Genomic DNA, 18,802 nt, shown 5'->3' with positions numbered 1-18,802 from the left:
CATTAACCATGATGACATCATTATTAACAAGCATTTATTGAGCAAGTTCTCTTTAGGGGTCACTGAACCAGACACTGGAACTCAAATATTGGGATCTGGAATCTAGGATTGAATAAACTAGGGAGCTTATAGGATGCTAGCTTATAGGGACCAAGGTCTTTCTGCCCTTATTCAATTCCAGAACAATTCTGGGCATTAATCGATACATTGTCTGCATTTGCTGTTTCATACAATGTGTTTATTTAAATATGGGCTGTTGCTACCAGGGAAATTTCATAGAGGATATTAGATTTGCCCACATTGATTTCTCTCATCTCTCTCTGACCCCTACACTGGTGTCCCATCTTCTTCTTCTCATTTCACTTAGCACTATTTTCTCCTTTCCCTCAGTCTCATTTGTGGAAGTATCCCTTCTCCTTAATAAAGCAAACTCTTCACACATGCACAGGTGATACCAATTCATTCTATCTTCATTTGTGGAAGTATCCCTTCTCCTTAATAAAGCAAACTCTTCACACACGCACAGGTGATACCAATTCATTCTATCTTCTTCAGCCTTTTACCCCTTCTTTTAATTCTCTCTTACTAATCTTAAATCTCTCCCTGACTACTTTCTGACTGCCTAAAAATGTATTTCCTTTACCCTCTCGTAGTTGCTCTATCTATCCCCTATCTTTCTTTTCCCTACTACCTTTCTTTTCATTGCTAAACTGAAGAAGAACATCTCCAACTGGTACTTGCACTTCTTTCCTTCTCACTCTCTGAAGTCTGGCTTCTGACCTCAGTATTTAACAGAAACTCCTCTCTCCAAAGTTTCCAATGGTCTCTTAATGGGAAGATCTAAAAGTCTTTTCTCAATCCTAAGCCTTCTTGACCTCTCCACAGCCTTTGATTGCCCACTTCTCCCTTGAAACTCTCTTCTCCCTAAGTTTTTATGACACTGTTTTCTCCTGATTCTCTTCCTACCTATTTGACCACTCATTCTCAGTTTGCTTTGCTAGATCTTCATCCAGCATTTCTGCTTTTCTCCCTCTGGAATATTTCACTTGATGATCTCATCAGTCTCATAGATTCAGTTACCACCTTTTTGCTAATGATTCTCAAATGTAAACTCTGTCCTGACCCAATGTCTAAAACTAAACTTATTTTCTTTTCTTCAAATCAGTCCTTCTTCCTCTTCCTAACTTTCTTTTTATTGTGGAGGGCCTCATCAAAGATGCTTTTATTAATCTAATTTTGCATATGAGGAAATTAAGACAGAGAGAGGTTAAATAACTTGCCTGAGTTATTTAATACACAGCTATTAAGGGCCTGGAGCAAAACTTGAATTCAGATCTTTGTGATCCCACATCCAACATTTTATGCCTGGTACCACCTAGAACTGGTACCTAGTTGTGCAAGGTTCCATCCAAATGTAGGATTTATAACTTCAGAGAGAATTAGGACTTTTTTGAGAGAACAACCAGAGAACAATAATTTATAATCCATAATATTTATGTTCATTTAATGTCAATAAGTGTCACAAAGTCCTCAATAGCCTGACATTATTACAATCCAGCCCTACTAAACCCCTACCAGTTTCTTTGTTTGCATGGGTTTAATTATGTCAATTTGGCTTCAGAGGATTGTTATAAGTATCCCAGGAGAATATTTAGATGAAAATGCTAAGAAAAGCAAAAAACGCATACACATACACACAGAAAAACAACAGGAGGAAGTACAAGGTGGAAAGTTCAGGAGGTGTATGTGGAGTTTGACTGTCATGTATAGGAATGGCTGTTGATCTGGGACCCTTTAGGATAGCTGATTCACCTGGGCCACTTAATGACTCCAAGGATATTCAGAAGGAAGGGCAGGAGGCCTGCGTGAGGTTGAGAGGGTGGAGTAGTGACTACCCAATGACTAACTGTCTGCTGAATAGTGCAGCTATCTCAATAGCCTCATCTGTGAAATGGGTGCTGGACTTCACCCCACCCTGTCCCCAGATAGTACAAAGGGGTGGAGAGTTTACTGTAGGTGAGTAAAATATTTACACAATCCTACCCTACTAAAAATACCCAGGGTCATAAAAATGTCACCAGTTCTATCTCTTTCGCAAAGTCTATCCCATAGAACCATAGAACTCCAGAGTTAAAAGAAAGGCTAGAGTTTACGTGGTCACTTCAGAGACCTAGCAAACTAAAATGGAGCCGACCCCTGACTTGGCATCTAGTATGTTGAGAGCTGTACCTATTTACTAAATCATTCTGATAATGACAACTAATTCTGCTGCTTAGTTTTCCTGCCTGCCTCCCAAGATATCAGCATCATCTATCATTAGCAACAACCATGATTTGAATAACTAAATCTGGGACATGTACACAGGGCTCTGAGGGAACATACAAAGAATTTTAAGGCATTGTCCCTATATTCTCCAGGAGTGTTAGATGTAATAGGGGGGAATAAAATGCATTTTCACAATAATCAAGGCCTATAGAAATCTAGTATGTGATAAGCCCCCAATTCTAGCTTCTGGGATAAAAACTTACTATTTGACAAAAATTGCTGTGAAAACTGAAAAATAAAGTCAGAAACTCAGCATAGACCTACATCTTACACCCCATACCAAAATAATGTGAAAATGGGTACATGATTTGGGCATAAAGGGTGCTATCATAAGCAAATTAAGAGAGCAAAGGATAATTTATCTATCAGATCTTTAGAAAAGAGAGGAATTTATAACCAAAGAAGAACTAGAGAACATTATGAAAGGCAAAATGGACAACTTTGATTACATTAAATTAAAAAGGTTTTACACAAATGAAACCGACACAAACAAGATTAAAAGGGAAGTATAAAGCTAGGGAAAAAATTTTACAGCTAGTATTTCCAATAAAAGCCTCATTTCTAAAATATATAAAGAAGTGTGTCAAATTTATATTAATACAAGTCATTCCCCAATTGATAAATGGTCAAAGGATATGAACAATTTTTAGATGATGAAATTAGAGCTATCTATGGTCATATAAAATTTCTCTAAATCACTATTGATTAGAGAAACGAGGATTAAAACAACTCTGAGGTACCACCTCACCCTTCTCAGATTGGCTAAGATGACAAGGAAAAGACAATGATAAATATTGGAGGGGATGTGTGAAAACTGGAACACTAATGCATTGTTGGATTTATGAAATGATACAACCATTCTGGAGAGCAATTTGGAACTATACCCAAAGGGCTATAAAAATCCATATTCTTTGACCCAGCAGTACCACTAGTGGGTCTGAATCCCAAGGAAATCATAAAGGAGGGAAAAGTACTCACATATGCAAATATGTTTGTAGCATCTCTTTTTGTGGTAGCAAAGAATTGAAAAATGAGTAGATGCCCATCATTTGGGGAATGACTGAACAAACTATAGTATATGAAGGTAGTGGAACATTATTGTTTTATAAAAAAGGATGAACAAGCTGATTTTAGAAAGGTCTGGAAAGATTTACATGAATTAATGTTGAGCAAAACAAAACAGAACCAGGAATATATTGTACACAATAACAGAAAGAATGTATGATGATCAACTATAAAAGATTTGGTTCTTCTCAGTGGTTTAGGGATCCAAAGCAATACCAATACAGAATCATACTGAAATGGTATCTAAGGCAAGATTTGATTAAGATCTTCTTGACTTCAAATCTGGTCCTCAGAGTTCAACTACTTTCCCCCCTATTCTGGACCTCCAATCTCATGGATGTATGAAATTCCCTCTTTCAAGACATTTTGTCAAATCATAAGTAACTAATTAATAACTTTGAAGATTTGCCTGGCTCACTTAGGAGCTAAAATAACTAACTTCAGATCACAAAACTGATAGGCATCAAAGATAGAACTTTAATTCCTCTTCCCAACTTCATCTCTTCTTACAAAACCTACTAACAACTTGCACAATTCACAACCTCTCTGGGCCTCAGTTTCCTCAGCTGTAAAATGGGCCTCTGAGTTCCCTTGAGCTCTCCCTCGATGATCCTATATTTCAAGGTTGACTTCCTATCCATGATGTAACACTAGAGACATCTAGATAACCCAGTGAAGAAAGAACTAGACTCAGGGAGTGAACAACTCCTGCCTCAGAATATTTATTAGCTATGTGACCTTAAGCAAATGATGTAACCAAATAGCCTCAATTTCCTCATCAGTAAAATGAGGACAATAGTAGTATTTACTTCCCAGATTTGTTGACAGGATCAAAGAAGATAATGCATAAAACACTTTGCCAATCTTAAAATGTTATTACTATTGTTCTTTCTCTTTCAGTCATGTCCAATTCTTCATGATCCATTTGGGGTTTTCTTAATAAAGGTACTTGAATGGTTTGCCATTTCTGTTCATGACTTTTCATGACCCCATTTGATGTTTTCTTGGCAAAGTTACTCTTCAGCACCTTTTTTTGATGTGAAAATTAAGGCAAAGAAGGTTATGCCATTTGTCCAAGGTCTTATACTTACTAAGTATTTGAGGTCATATTTGAACTCAGGTTTTCTTGACTGCAAGTATGATGTTCTACCCACTGTACCACCCAGCTTCCCCTTTAATAAACGACTGTGTATACTGAGGGCCAAATGAGGGATGCACACACAAAGTGCTACAAGTATGCAGAAGAAGGAGAGCTAAGTCATCAAAGAAGGCTTCTCAGAGGAACTGGAACTGGAACTAGGCCTTAAAGTAGGACCTAAAAGCATCTGAGCTAAAAGAAAATCTACAGAATATTCTATCTAACATCCTCATTTCCCTACCCCAAATTTTACTGATAAATCAACTAAGGTTGATAGATAAACAGTGACTTATATAAGGTCACACAGATTATCAGTAGCAGAGCCAGCAATGGAAACTTGGTTTCCCAGTTTCAAATCTTACCACTGTACCATATTATCTTTCTAAATAAACTAGGAAAAAGGCTGGAATGGTGCAATCAAGAGAAGAAGGGAAAAGGAAATATTTCAAAAACAATAAATAGAATGGTTTGGCAAGAAATGTGATAAGAGAGAAGTGATCCAGATTGTCCCAGGCCTTGGAGGCTAAGCTAGCTAAGATTTTGTACTAACTGTTGACATTAACAAACATAAATATTGTAGCTTGTATCATGCTGTTATTTTCTGATTGATTCCCCTGGATAAGTCCTATCTCTTCCCAGAATTATAAGGTCTTCAGGCTATCAGGATCCTAGACTTATTTTTATATGTTTCATACACTCAGCATATGCAGCATATGTAGAGGTGAGTATCTATAGAAAAGCAGAATAGAATTTTGAAAAGTGGACTTGATTTGAAATCAGAGCATTAAAATACAAAGTTCTGAGATGTTCTGAGTGGAAAAGGAAAGTCATTTCCTCTCTCTGAAACTCAGTTTCCTCATTTGTCAAAAAGAAATTAGACTGGAAGATCTCAAAGGTCCTTTCCAGATCTAAATAATATTGTAAAATGATTCCAGCACTCAGCATTACCTGAAACATAACAGGTGTTTTTGTTTTTGTTTTTGTTTTCTTTTTTTTTTTTTTTAAAGCTTGTTAATGTGACTCAACAACCTGAAACAGCTATGAGATAAATATAAATATTTGCGGGGAAAAGATGATTGATCCCAGTAATGATACTTAAGCAATTTTTCCAGTGATAGGATGACAGAAGAAGGAGGCTGGCAAAGATGGTGAATAATCTGTGAGTGTTAAGAGAGGAGAATGAATCAGATAGAGGCAGAAAGATGCTTCCTTTCAGACATGGAGAGTCACAAGCAGACCTGTGTCATATTCCTGAGCAGAAGGTGAAGTTGGATCATTTCAGTTCTTTCTGCTCTTGCCCTAAGCATCATGCCAAAGCCCTGGTAAAGATTTGTAGTGCTTCAGTTTTAAAGAAAAATATTGCAATATACAAAGAAAAAAACTGATTTTCTGAAACATTTTTTAAAAGGATGGTAAATCATGCAGAAAAAGACTTTATGAAAAGTTCCCCCACAGGGATCTTTTTAAAATATCAAACTCAACCAAGTAACTTAAAATAAGACTTGGCTCACAAGAATTCAATTTGCACAAAGTTACTAAGGAAGGCACAACAGAATTTGCCATCAGGACACCTAGTCCTGTCTCTACCAGGGGTGTGTGTTATATGATACTGGGCAATTCAGATCAATTCAATAAGCATTTATTAAAGCCTACCCATATATCAGGCACTGGGTTAGGTGCCTTAGATACAAAGATAAAAATTAAAGTGCCTGTCCTAATGAGGTGATTCAGACCAATTCCAATAGTCTTGTGATAGAGCCATCTGCATCCAGAGAGAGGACTATGGGGACTGAATGTGGATCACAACATAGTATTTTCACCTTTTTTGTTGTTTGCTAGTTTTTTTTTTTTTTTACTTTCTTATTTTTTTCCCTTTTTGATCTAATTTTTCTTGTGCAGCATGATATTTGTGGAAATATAAATATAGGAAGAATTGCACATGTTTAACATATATTGAATTTTTGCTGTCTAGAAAGGGGGAAGGGAGAAAAGAGGGAGAAAAACTTAGAAAATAAGGTTTTATATGAGTGAATGTTAAAAACTTTCTTTGTTTGTATTTTGAAACTAAAGCAATTATTTATTTTTTTTAAAAGCACCTGTTCTCAGAGAACTAACATTGTGGGGGGAGGAATGATTAATAAGGAAGCACTTCCCCATGTGGCTCCAATAAAACTTTCCAGACTTGGCAGAGAGACCCTCTTATCAGTTTGTCACTACGCATTTATTAAGTACTTACTGGTTCCAGGTACTATGCTAAATGCTGGGGAAACAAAACGAAGAGAAAGACAGTCCCGGTTTATATTAGAAAGGTGCAACATATACACAAATAGTAGATACAAGATAATTCAAAAAAAAAAAAAGGGTGAAAAAAGGCTTAATAAGGAAGGAAGTGCCAGTTTACATAAGAGGGGTTTAACATGTACATAAATAGTAGATACAAAGTAGTTCAAGAAAGGAGAGAGTATGAAGTATATGTGGAGGAGTCAAAGAGGATCAGGAAGGCTTTTCATAGGAAGTGGCAGCTAAGGTTTGAGGACATCATAACTTAAGAGGTAATAGTGAACAAGGAGGATATTCCAGGCATTTGAAGGTGGGGATGAGGCAAGGGAAGGGAAGGAAAGGGGATAGTATTCAAAGATACAGAAATGTGAGTTTGAATACTAAGTTATCATTTTAACTTAGACAAAGTCAGTACTGATGGTTTTAGTGACAGGAAGATCTGAGTACAAATTCTGATTCTGATATCTGCTGGTTGAATGACACTGGGCAAATCACTTAATCTGAGACTCACTTTTCTGTAAAATGGAGAGATTGGCCTAGATACTATTCAATCAACTCCAATGGCTTCCTCTTACCTCCAAGAACAAATATAATATTCTGTTTGGCTTTCAAAGCCCTTCATAACCTTTCTCTCACCCCCTTCCCAATCTTCTTATACATACTCTGATCTACTGATATTCGATCCTTCTCTCTTTTTCTTGGACAAGATACTCCATTTCTCAGCTCTGGGGATTTTCATCGACTGTCCCCCATGCCTGGAATGCCTTCTTTCCTCATCTCTCTGCCTTCTGACTTCCCTTCCTTCAAGTATGAGCTAAACTCTTCTACAGGAAGCATTTCTCAATCCCTTATAATTCTAGTATCTTCTCCTGTCCATTTCCAATTTATCCTACATGATTTATTTGTACACACTTATTTGTAAGTAGTCTCCTCCATTAGACTGTGATCTCCCCAAGGAGCAGGTCTTTCATTTCTTTTTGTTTCCCCAGCATTTAGCAAAGTACCTGGGACCAGTAGGGACTTAATAAATGCTTACTGACAGACTGATTAAATGGTCTTTATTTCCCTTCCAATTTTACATCTATGATCAAATGAAAGTGAGTCACATTAAATAAGTCTGGAAAGTTCAATTGGAGCCACATGGGGAAGGGCTTTAAATATCAGGCTGAGATATTAATATTTTATCCCTAAAAACAATAAAGGTATTTGAACAGGGAAATGATGTGATTGGACTTGTGCCTTAAGATGATTAGTTAGACAGTTATTCAGAGAATGGATTGAAGGGAAGAGAGAGCAAAAAGAGAGATACCAATTAGAAGATTATTTCATGTGAAAATATGTATAGAATAATTGCACATGTTTAACATATATTAGATTACTTGCTGTCTAGGAGAGAGGGAGAGAGGAAGGGAGGAAGAAAAATTTGGAATATAAGGTTTTGCAAAGATGAATGTTGAAAACTATCTTTGTATGTATTTTGAAAATAAAAAGCTATTATTTAAAAAAAGAATAAAGAAGGCTATTTCAATATACAGATGAGATATAAGGAGAGACTAAAATAAAATAGAGGGGGGGAAAGGAGTAGAAGTATCAGAAAAATAAAAACCATCAATATTTAGTAGCTCATTAGCTCTCAGAGTGAGATAGCTAGGTGCTGCAGTGCACAGGGCACCAGGTCTGGAGTCAGACACTTATTAGCTGTGTGATCCTGAGCAATTTACTTAACTCCCTTTGCCTCAATTTTCTCATCTGTAAAATGAGTTGGAGAAGAACATGGGAAACCACTCCTGTATCTTTGCCAAGAAAACTCCAAATAGGGTTCCAGAGGGTTGGACACAACTGAAAAAATGTCTAAACAACTGCAAAATCTCTAGGGATGAGGTAGCTGAAAGAACCAAGGATGACTCTGAAGTTATGGGTTATTTGGGTGAAGTGCCTTGAAAGAAAATAGGCAAGTTTAGGAGAAGAGAAAGCTTGGTGCAAAGATAGTGAGCTCCATTTTGAACATTGATTTTGAGTTGTTAACAAGGTGGAGATATCCAACAGAGAGTTGATGGTATTGGTATTCAAGAAAGAGATTTGGCCTGGAGGCAAAGATTTGGGAGTCACCTAGGTAAAAATGAAAATTGACTTTTTGGACTCAGATGATTTCACCAGGAAGAAACACAAAGAAGGGAAGAGGGCCCAGCCCAGAGGGAGCCTTGGGAAACAACACTTCTAGAGCTACAGAAGACAATCCAGCAAAGACGGAGAAAGAACAGGGAGATGAGGTGGAAGAATGGTAGAGCAGTCTCATGGAAGCCAAGGTGAGTGAGAGTACCCAGAAGGAGAAGATGATTGGTAGCATCAAAGGCTGAGAAAAGGTCAACAAGGAGGAAGGCTGGGAGGAAGCTGCTGGTAATCATAACCCCTGTCAGATGATTAAATTAAAGGGACTATATTCAAATCCTGACTCAACTACCCTATCTGTATGGCCTCCAGTAAGTCATTTAACTTCTGTGGCTATTTCTTCAACTATAAAATGGAAGGGCTGGATCTTCTATGGATTTTTTCTGAAGATTCTGAAGATCTTTCCAGTTCTAAATATATGGTGATCCTATTGGACAACTTGTTGGGATTAGAGTCAAGAAAACTTGGATTAGGAATTCTACCTCAAGCACTTCATAAATTTGTGATTCTGGGCAAGTCACTTGAACTCTCCTGGTCTCAGTTTCCTTGTCTATAAAATGGGGATAATTATAGGGTTTTTTGAGGATTCAATGAGATAACATATGTAAAATGTTTTGTAAATCTTAAAGCAATATGTAAATGCTATTGTCATTATCATCATTCCTCAAAGCAGCAATTCTAAAATTTCTTGGATCAGTCACTTTTATCTTCTAAGCGTCATGAGAATAAACAAAAAACTTCCCAAAAATTTTGCGTAAGCAAGTAAGCATCAATATGGTGATATTTAAACATTGCTCAGTATCTATGAGGATGAAAAGACAGGCAGAAAAATAACTTTATGCTCAGCCTGTAGAATTGAAGACCTGAAAGAGACCTTGGAAGAAAGAAATCTTGGAATACAGAATTCATGCAGGTAAATGGAATGAAATAAGGCTGGAAAGCTAGAAAAAAGTCAGCCTGGAGATGGCCTTAAAGTTCCTGCCCATAAAGAGCATCCATTCTAATAGGGATAAAGAATGGGAAGAGGAATAGAGACATGGTAAACAGGCATGATAGAAAAAGTCCAGAGTGTAATCTGGAAAACAAGGCTGCTGCAGTCACTCTGAATGAAGGTTCTGGGAGAAGCCATTCTATCAAAGGAAGAGGCTGCAGGGGCGTTAAGATGCTTCCAATGTGTAAATTGCTAGACTAGAGGGAAACTTCAGAATGAACAAGTACCTGGGGCATGGCAGAAGAAGTCCAGCATGTAGCCTGGAGAAGAATGAGGAATAAGGAAGCTGTTGCAGTAGTTCAGATGATGAGGGCCCCAGAATTAGGATGGCAGTAGTGTGAGTACAGAGAGAAAAGGATATTTGTAAGAGATATTGTGAAGGTAGACTCAAAAGGATCTGAAAACTAGATATGGAAAGTGAGAAGCAAAAAGTCAAGGATGCATTTGAGATTAGAAACATGAGTGATTGGAGCAAAGGAACTATATGACAGAAATGGTTAAGGTTAGAGGAAGAATAATTAGATAAGGGAAGATGATAAGTTCTATTTTGAATGTGTTGAATTGGAGGCCTTATAGATTATAGCAACAAAGCTGAATCTGAGATTTGTGAGCAGATTTCTTTATTGAAGGTGATAGTAAAGAAAGAATTATAAGTATTTTTATTTATTTTATTCATATATATGTGAATAAATATAATATGTAAATGTTTCAATATACAACGGTTCCATGAATTCATCCATGTGGCTACTCCTTTCAGTGATGCAGGTCACATTCATGTCTTTGCATCTATATGATTCTTGTCTATATTCTCCCATAAAACCTTGAAATAGGTCCACCCAGAGTACTGGGTACTTCCTCCAGATCTCTTGGCATTACATAAACATTTATGCAGGACAGGTGCTATACTTCTATTATCTCTCTTTTTCATCATATGACTAGCCCTCCCTTTTCTGTAGTCATCGATCTCTTTGATGACATCTCTTGATATTGTTCTTGGTACATAATCCATCACCAGTAATATGTATAAGAAATTGACCCTTATTATTCACTTCTTTGCATTTTTGAATACAATTGACCTGAATACAAATAAACTGAAATTTTATTTTTTTAGAGATGTCCTTTGTTCTCTGGAAGAGGCTTGGAAACATTGAAAGCTTTGTTCAATAACCTAAACACAGTCTATCCCGTTTCTTCATATTAGTCCATTCTGGACTCAGTTCACTATCTATCCACAGAGTTTCTTCAACATATCTGTTCTAATGGGGCTGTCTGTTCATCTAACTACATAGTATAATCTAGACAAAAGGCATTTTTCATTTGGTTTTTCTTCTGGAAATAGTTAGACCAAATTCTTTTGAATGATTATGGATCTCATTTAGGGAGTTCTGTTATGTTTCCAAACTTGATCCAATCAGCACAGCATCATCTGCAAAGAGGACCCCACCATAAGTGGCAGAGATTCTTCTCCTTTTTCATGGCATAGATATAAAACTCTTTGAACAGTCTGGTAAAACCCATAGAACCCTTCTCAAAATAATGTTTTTAAGTGCATAAAATCAAATACATAAAATGACAAAAGAAATCAATTTATGTTTATTTTTGAAATTTTTTTTAAGTTCACAGTCCACTGATTAAGAACTTCTGATGCAGAAGCTCTTTTTCATTTAGATTTTTTTTAAATGGCAGGGTACCCTTTTGTCAAACATGTCTTCCTGCTTTAGTCTTCACTTGATATTAATTATCATAAGATCAAATATTATCCCTATTGTTATATCTACCAAGGAATCATTTATTATCTTAACATAAGAATAGGAGATACCTTGGTGGAAGGCAACCTATGAGGAAGAATTTTGTTTTACTCAATCAAATAATAACTAACAAACAGCAAATCCACTGAGATTTTGTATTCTCCCGTATACTTTTAGTCAATTGTGTCACTCTAAAGATTTGGTCTTCCACATATTATCATTTTCAAAAGCCAATGCTCTTCTCTTATTTTCATCATGGATGTTTTCTATACATATGTGCATCTTGTAAAGACAAGAAAATAAGTAGATGGGTTAGCAGTTATTGATATTTTTCAGTTACCTTTTGAAAGTAAAAATATTATTTTTTCATTCAATCTCATCTTCTCTTTTGGTTATTTTAAGCCTCACTAACTTCATTGCTCTCGGAACTGGGCAAAATCCAGGATATACCTCCTCTCTACATACAACTGCTTTTTTACATTTTTATCTTCTTCAATATCATTTCCACTTCCCCATGTGATATAACAGTCCAAAAGCAGAAGTTCTACTGTCATTGAGAAAATAGTTTGTTGTAGAAATCTTGATGGAGGTAGTATGATATGATGGCTAGAGCCATGGGCTATGTTCATTTGTTACACAAGAAGACTTCTATTAAGTGCTATGAGGGTCATGTAAAGAGTGATTTAATAGTAGTGATAGACATACAAAAAAATCAATAAAACATTAAAGTACACAGAAGAAAATAAGAAGTTTAAAAGTTCAAAAGGGGACAAAGAGGGCAATTGAATTACTACATCATTAAACTTAATATACTTTTTTAAAAACTCTTTATTTAAGCTGTTAGATCCTGAATTCAATATCCTTTGGAATAATAATATTTTCAAGTGTCAGACAGTTCAGCATCAGAAACTAATATGATTTTATCAATTTGTTGTCACTTAAGTCACGTTCAACTGTCTGTGACCACATTTGGAGTTTTTTGGCAAAGATAGTGAAGTATATTGCCATTTCATTTTCCAGCTCCTTTTACAGATGAGGAAACTGAGGCAAGGAGAATTAAGTGTCTTACCCAAGGTCACATATCTAGGGGCTGATGTCACATTTGAATTCAGGTCTTCCTGACTCTAGGCCTAATGCTCTTATCCCCTGTGTCATCTGCTACCCTAATTTTATCAGTAGAAGAATATTAATGAAAAAGTATTACCAATTTTTTTGTCCTGCATTTTAAAGACCATGAAACTTTTTCATCTGACTTTAGAATATAAGCTACCTAAGAGTATAGACTTTTTCTTTTACTATTTGAATCCTCAGATTTTAGTACATTCATTTAAAAACATAAATTCACACTTCCCCATACAATATTTTTTTAATTTTTATTTAATAATTACTTTATATTGACAGAATCCATGCCAGGGTAATTTTTTTTACAACATTATCCTTTGCACTCGTTTCTGTTCCGATTTTTTTCCCCTCCCTCCCTCCACCCCCTGCCCTAGATGGCAAGCAGTCCTTTATATGTTGGATATGTTGCAGTATATCCTAGATACAATATATGTTTGCAGAACCGAACAGTTCTCTTGTTGCATAGGGAGAATTGGATTCAGAAGATATAAATAACCCGGGAAGAAAAACAAAAATGCAGATAGTTCACATTCGTTTCCCAGTATTCTTTCTTTGGGTGTAGCTGCTTTTGTCCGTCATTTATCAATTGAAACTCAGTTAGGTCTCTTTGTCAAAGAAATCCACTTCCATCAAAATATGTCCTCATACAATATCGTTGTTGAAGTGTATAATGATCTCCTGGTTCTGCTCATTTCACTTAGCATCAGTTCATGTAACTCTCGCCAGTCCTCTCTGTATTCATCCTGCTGGTCGTTTCTTACAGAACAATAATATTCCATAACATTCATATATCACAATTTACCCAGCCATTCTCCAATTGATGGGCATCCATTAATTTTCCAGTTTCTAGCCACTACAAATAGGGCTGCTACAAACATTTTGGCACATACAGGTCCCTTTCCCTTCTTTAGTATTTCTTTGGGATATAAGCCCAATAGAAACACTGCTGGATCAAAGGGTATGCACAATTTGATAATTTTTTGGGCATAATTCCAGATTGCTCTCTAGAATGGTTGGATTCGCTCACAACTCCACCAACAATGCATTAGTGTCCCAGTTTTCCCGCATCCCCTCCAACATTCATCATTATTTTTTCCTGTCATCTTAGCCAATCTGACAGGTGTGTAGTGGTATCTCAGAGTTGTCTTAATTTGCATTTCTCTGATCAATAATGATTTGGAACACTCTTTCATATGAGTGGTAATAGTTTCAATTTCATCCTCTGAAAATTGTCTGTTCATATCCTTTGACCATTTATCAATTGGAGAATGGCTTGATTTCTTATAAATTTGAGTCAGTTCTCTATATATTTTGGAAATGAGGCCTTTATCAGAACCTTTAACTGTGAAGATGTTTTCCCAGTTTGTTGCTTCCCTTCTAATCTTGTTTGCATTAATTTTGTTTGTACAAAGGCTTTTTAATTTGATGTAATCAAAATTTTCTATTTTGTGATCAGTAATGGTCTCTAGTTCATCTTTGGTCACAAATTTCTTTCTCCTCCACAAGTCTGAGAGATAAACTATTCTATGTTCCTTTAATTTATTTATAATCTCGTTCTTTATGCCTAGGTCATGGACCCATTTTGATCTTATCTTGGTATATGGTGTTAAGTGTGGGTCCATGCCTAATTTCTGCCATACTAATTTCCAATTATCCCAGCTGTTTTTATCAAATAATGAATTCTTTTCCCAGAAGTTAGGGGCTTTGGGTTTATCAAACACTAGATTGCTATAGTTGACTATTCTGTCTTGTGAACCTAACCTTTTCCACTGATCCACTAATCTATTTCTTAGCCAATACCAAATGGTTTTGGTGACTGCTGCTTTATAATATAATTTTAGATCAGGTACAGCTAGGCCACCTTCATTTGATTTTTTTTTCATTAATTCCCTTGAGATTCTCGACTTTTTATTGTTCCATATGAATTTTATTGTTATTTTTTCTAGATCATTAAAATATTTTCTTGGAAGTCTGATTGGTATAGCACTAACCCATACAATATTTTTTAAAATTCCTTTTGTATATTGAAATGTTTGTTTTTGTTAAGGACTGTCACATTCACAATTTTAAAAAGAAAATTTTAAAATAGCCATCTGAGTATGGAGTCAGGAAAACCTAGGTTTATATAATAGCTGCAAATTGTTTTAACTCCCTTGGACTCAGTTTCCCTATTTGTAAAATTGTGATAAGAACACTTATCTTACAGTACTGTTGCAAGAATCAAATAAAATAATATATTTATGTACATGAAGCTCTCTAGAAACCTTGTAGGTCCTCTTTGTCAGATAGCATTATCTTTTCCTTTTTTTTTTTTTTTTTTTTGGTAAGTGTTGCCTTTTAGTTTCATTCTCCTATAAATGCTCATAAGATTATCTGACTTAAAAGGGACTTTCTCAAAGCTTTCCATAAAATGATTACTAATTCTCACCATTTTGTGAAGCAATATTGCTCATAATCTTTTGCCACAAAAAAATTTACAAATGACTTTATGTTCTAAACCCATGTTACCCTTAGCTACCATATATCTCTCAATGAGTAAAATAATATAGAGTAAAACAACTAATTTGTTGATTAAAGTGGTTTCAGGTTTTTGACCTGCTCATCACCTGAAATCTCATCAGTGTGAAGATTGATCCAAATTTAACACTCATCACTTTCTTAATACCCTCAGTCGCTCTCTTCCCTCCTCCCCTCCCCAACAGGAATTGGAGAGCTGGAAGGAAAAGCAATCAACTTCTCCCAAATTTTCCTTTTATGAAGATTCTGAACTTCCCAGCTAATTTAATTTTTCACCAGCTGCTCTTGCTTGATTTCAACTCTACAAACATCATGTCCCCTGTATAGGGTACAAACATCATGTCCCCTGTATAGGGCACCCTTTGGTACCACTCCCCCAACACTTTCCAGCTCTTTTTTATATATTGTCTTCCTCCATTATATTTTTAAGTTCCTTGAAAGAAATGACTGTGTTTTTCATTTCATCCCTCCCCCCCCCCAAATTATCAATATTTAACTTTAATCAGTACTTAACACAGTGTCTGGCACAAAGTAGATGCTTAATAAATATTAATTGACTATTAGTTATTAGTTACTATTTAGTCAATAAGTTAAACTTTCTTAGGAAATTATGATATTCCATGGCAATGCTTATTCTTATATCCATTTCCTACTTGGATCTTAAATAGTTACTTAAATAAATCAAGATTATTGTGATATATACCATTTCGATCCATCTTAATTCTTCCAGTTTGGGTATTGGTTTTAATCTTACTCTAACAGCCTAACAATCTATTTATATAAAAGTAACTCATTTGCAATTGAATTCCACAGAAATGAGTTAATTTCCAATTTGTTAATATATAAGCAATTCCATTTTGTGTAATATCATTCTTTGTTATTTATGATATCTTCCAAATTTTTTAGAATTCTTTTCTTGAAGAGTTGTTCACTTGTTTCAGTTCTGCCCAACTTTTTATGATCACTTGTGGGGTTTTCTTGGCAAGGATACCAAAGTGGTTTGCCACTTCCTTCTCCAGATTATTTTTACAGATGAGGAAACTGAGGCAAACAGCATTAAATGATGTCCAGGGTCACATAGCTAGTAAGTATATGAGGATAGAGTTAAACCCAGGTATTCCTGACTCCAAGCTCTGAATTCTACCCACTGTACCATTAAACTGCCCCTTCTTGAAGATATTATTCATGATCTATAGGAATGATAACTCTGTAGGCAGGATAACTCTGGTTTTTTAATCTAAACAATATATTCTAACTTCTGCCCATACTGAGTATCATTATATTTGTTGATTAAAATTGGAGAGCTTTCTCAATTTCTTTCTTTTCATCTTCTGCAATAAACATTTGTTGAAACTGTCTTCATGGTAGAATTTTTGCTTATGTTCCTCATAACCAACCATCCCATTAAGTAGTATTTCTCTTTGCTTTTGGAAATACAATAAAACCAACTCTAGGCTTCTCATTCATATGCAAATATGCTTGATTATGGTAAAAAGAGGATAGGATTAATGATGGCTCTCTCTATTCCTAAAAATTTCCAACAAGGTAATAGATGAGCATCTTCCCTGAATGGCTGGGGCTATCTCCCTCTCTTAGTCTACTTCTTTTAGTTGGCTTGTGATGTGGGAAGGCAGATAGAAGGGAGTGAACCTAGATTTGGAATTCTATTACATGCTACGTAAATGACCTTGAATAAATTGTTTACACTGCCTGGACTTCAGTTTTTTCCTTTCTAAAATGATGGGGAAATGAATGAATAAGAGAATGAATATAAGAAAAGCATTTATTAATTGCTTTCTATATACCAACCTCTGTACTAAGCTCTGGGTATACCAAAGCCGAAATAGTAAAAGTGCAACACTTAGAATCAAAAGATTCAGAGGACATAGATTCAATCTCATCTCCATGCTTCCTACCTGTGTGATTTTAAGCACATTATTTCTGTCTGAAGCTGTTTCCTCATCTGGAAAATTAGGTGGTTGGACTAATCATCTCAGAAATCCCTTCCTGCACTAGCATTCTATGACTACATGTTTACTAAAGTTGATTCCAACTCCAAATCTTATGACTAAGAAGTAGCTCTGCTGGTTCTTAAAAAATACCTGGGCTTCATCTCTGTACAATCTTCTCACTTTCCTCCAAGCTCTCATGCCACTTTGTGTTTCTTTTATACACTTAGGACCTATTTTGTATCACAATTGCTCCTATCTGTGTTGCACCTAACTAGTAGCCAGTAAGTTCCAGAAGAGAATAAAACAAGATGAATTAATTTATTTTACATTAATTTTGCAGTAGGTACCTCACATATATTTTAGAACTGAAACAATCTATGTCTCTTTCTTATTGTCAACAAAACAAAAGGGTCTGAACACCTCCCCCTCTAAAATATTGGGGCTTATCTCAGAACTCAGAAAGGATGGCCATACTATTTCCAATGTAGAGAGGAGGAAACTGAGTCTCAGAGATGTTAAGTAATGTAGCCAGGATAACAAAGTTGATAAGTATCAGAATCAAAGTTCCTGGTTCCAAATCCAGCATCTTTCCTTTATCTTAGCTACTTTGGCTGTCTGCCTTGGTCATTTTTGCCTTCTTATAGCATCTTCCTTTCAAGCTTGCCCTTAATCAGTTATGTGTAGCAAAGACTGGCACATGCTTCCAGCACCTCTGACAACCTCTCTCAACAGGGAGGAAGCTGAAGGGACTGCTTCCAGAAAAGCCATGGCAATAAGTGATAAAGAGACCTTGAAGAGATAGCGACTGATATGCCTGGATATTCTGTGGATGGAAGAAGGCTTCTTCTCCATCATACGTCATCACAATCATCCTGGAAACAATCTCTCTTGGAAAGTAATCTTGTCAAAGGCACTCTATACATGTGCCTGTCTCTGTGTCACTATTTCTCTCTCTCTCTCTCTCTCTCTCTCTCTCTCTCTCTCTATATATATATATATATATATATATATATATATATATATATATATATATATATATATTTTTTTTTTTTTTGAGTCAGTCTTGATTAAGTAACTTGCCCAGAGTACACAGCTAATAAGTGTCTGAGGATGAATTTGAACTCAGATCTTTCTGATTCCAGGACCAGTGTTCTATCCACTGTCCCCCTAGCTGCTCCCTCCCCCAATATAAAATCAATGAACATGTATTTATTAAACTCTTGCTGTATGCTGAACACTTTGCTAAATGTGAGGTACACATTTCTTTTTTTTTTTCCCTTTTTTTTCACACTTCTTTAAAGGCAAAAAAAAAAAAAAAAAACCTTTTCTCAAGATGTTTACAAAGAAGACAACATGTAATTAAATATGTGCATACAAGATATGTACAGTGTTTATGCAAAGTAACTTTATTATTCACTCTAATTTAATTTTACCTGGAGACAAAATACTAACAGGGAGCAAGTGAAACAATGTAATTTACCCTGAGGGAAGGCTT

At 35.7% G+C, this 18,802-nt stretch overlaps 1 protein-coding gene across 1 annotated transcript in view; it reads right to left on the bottom strand.

Annotated features, from left to right (window-relative positions):
- The window catches only part of ASPRV1 (aspartic peptidase retroviral like 1), a 161,001-nt gene extending 142,842 nt beyond the window's left edge, over nt 1–18,159 (bottom strand). Inside the window, exon 1 of the mRNA XM_051973566.1 lies at nt 18,018–18,159. Within this exon, the coding sequence (XP_051829526.1) occupies nt 18,018–18,159 (142 nt within the window). The remainder of the gene's footprint in view (nt 1–18,017) is intronic.
- Between the last annotated feature and the right edge of the window lie 643 nt (nt 18,160–18,802).

Source organism: Antechinus flavipes, chromosome 2, assembly GCF_016432865.1.
Source record: "Antechinus flavipes isolate AdamAnt ecotype Samford, QLD, Australia chromosome 2, AdamAnt_v2, whole genome shotgun sequence".
NCBI classification, from domain to species: Eukaryota; Metazoa; Chordata; class Mammalia; order Dasyuromorphia; family Dasyuridae; genus Antechinus; species Antechinus flavipes.
This window is presented reverse-complemented; position numbering and strand designations above follow the sequence as displayed.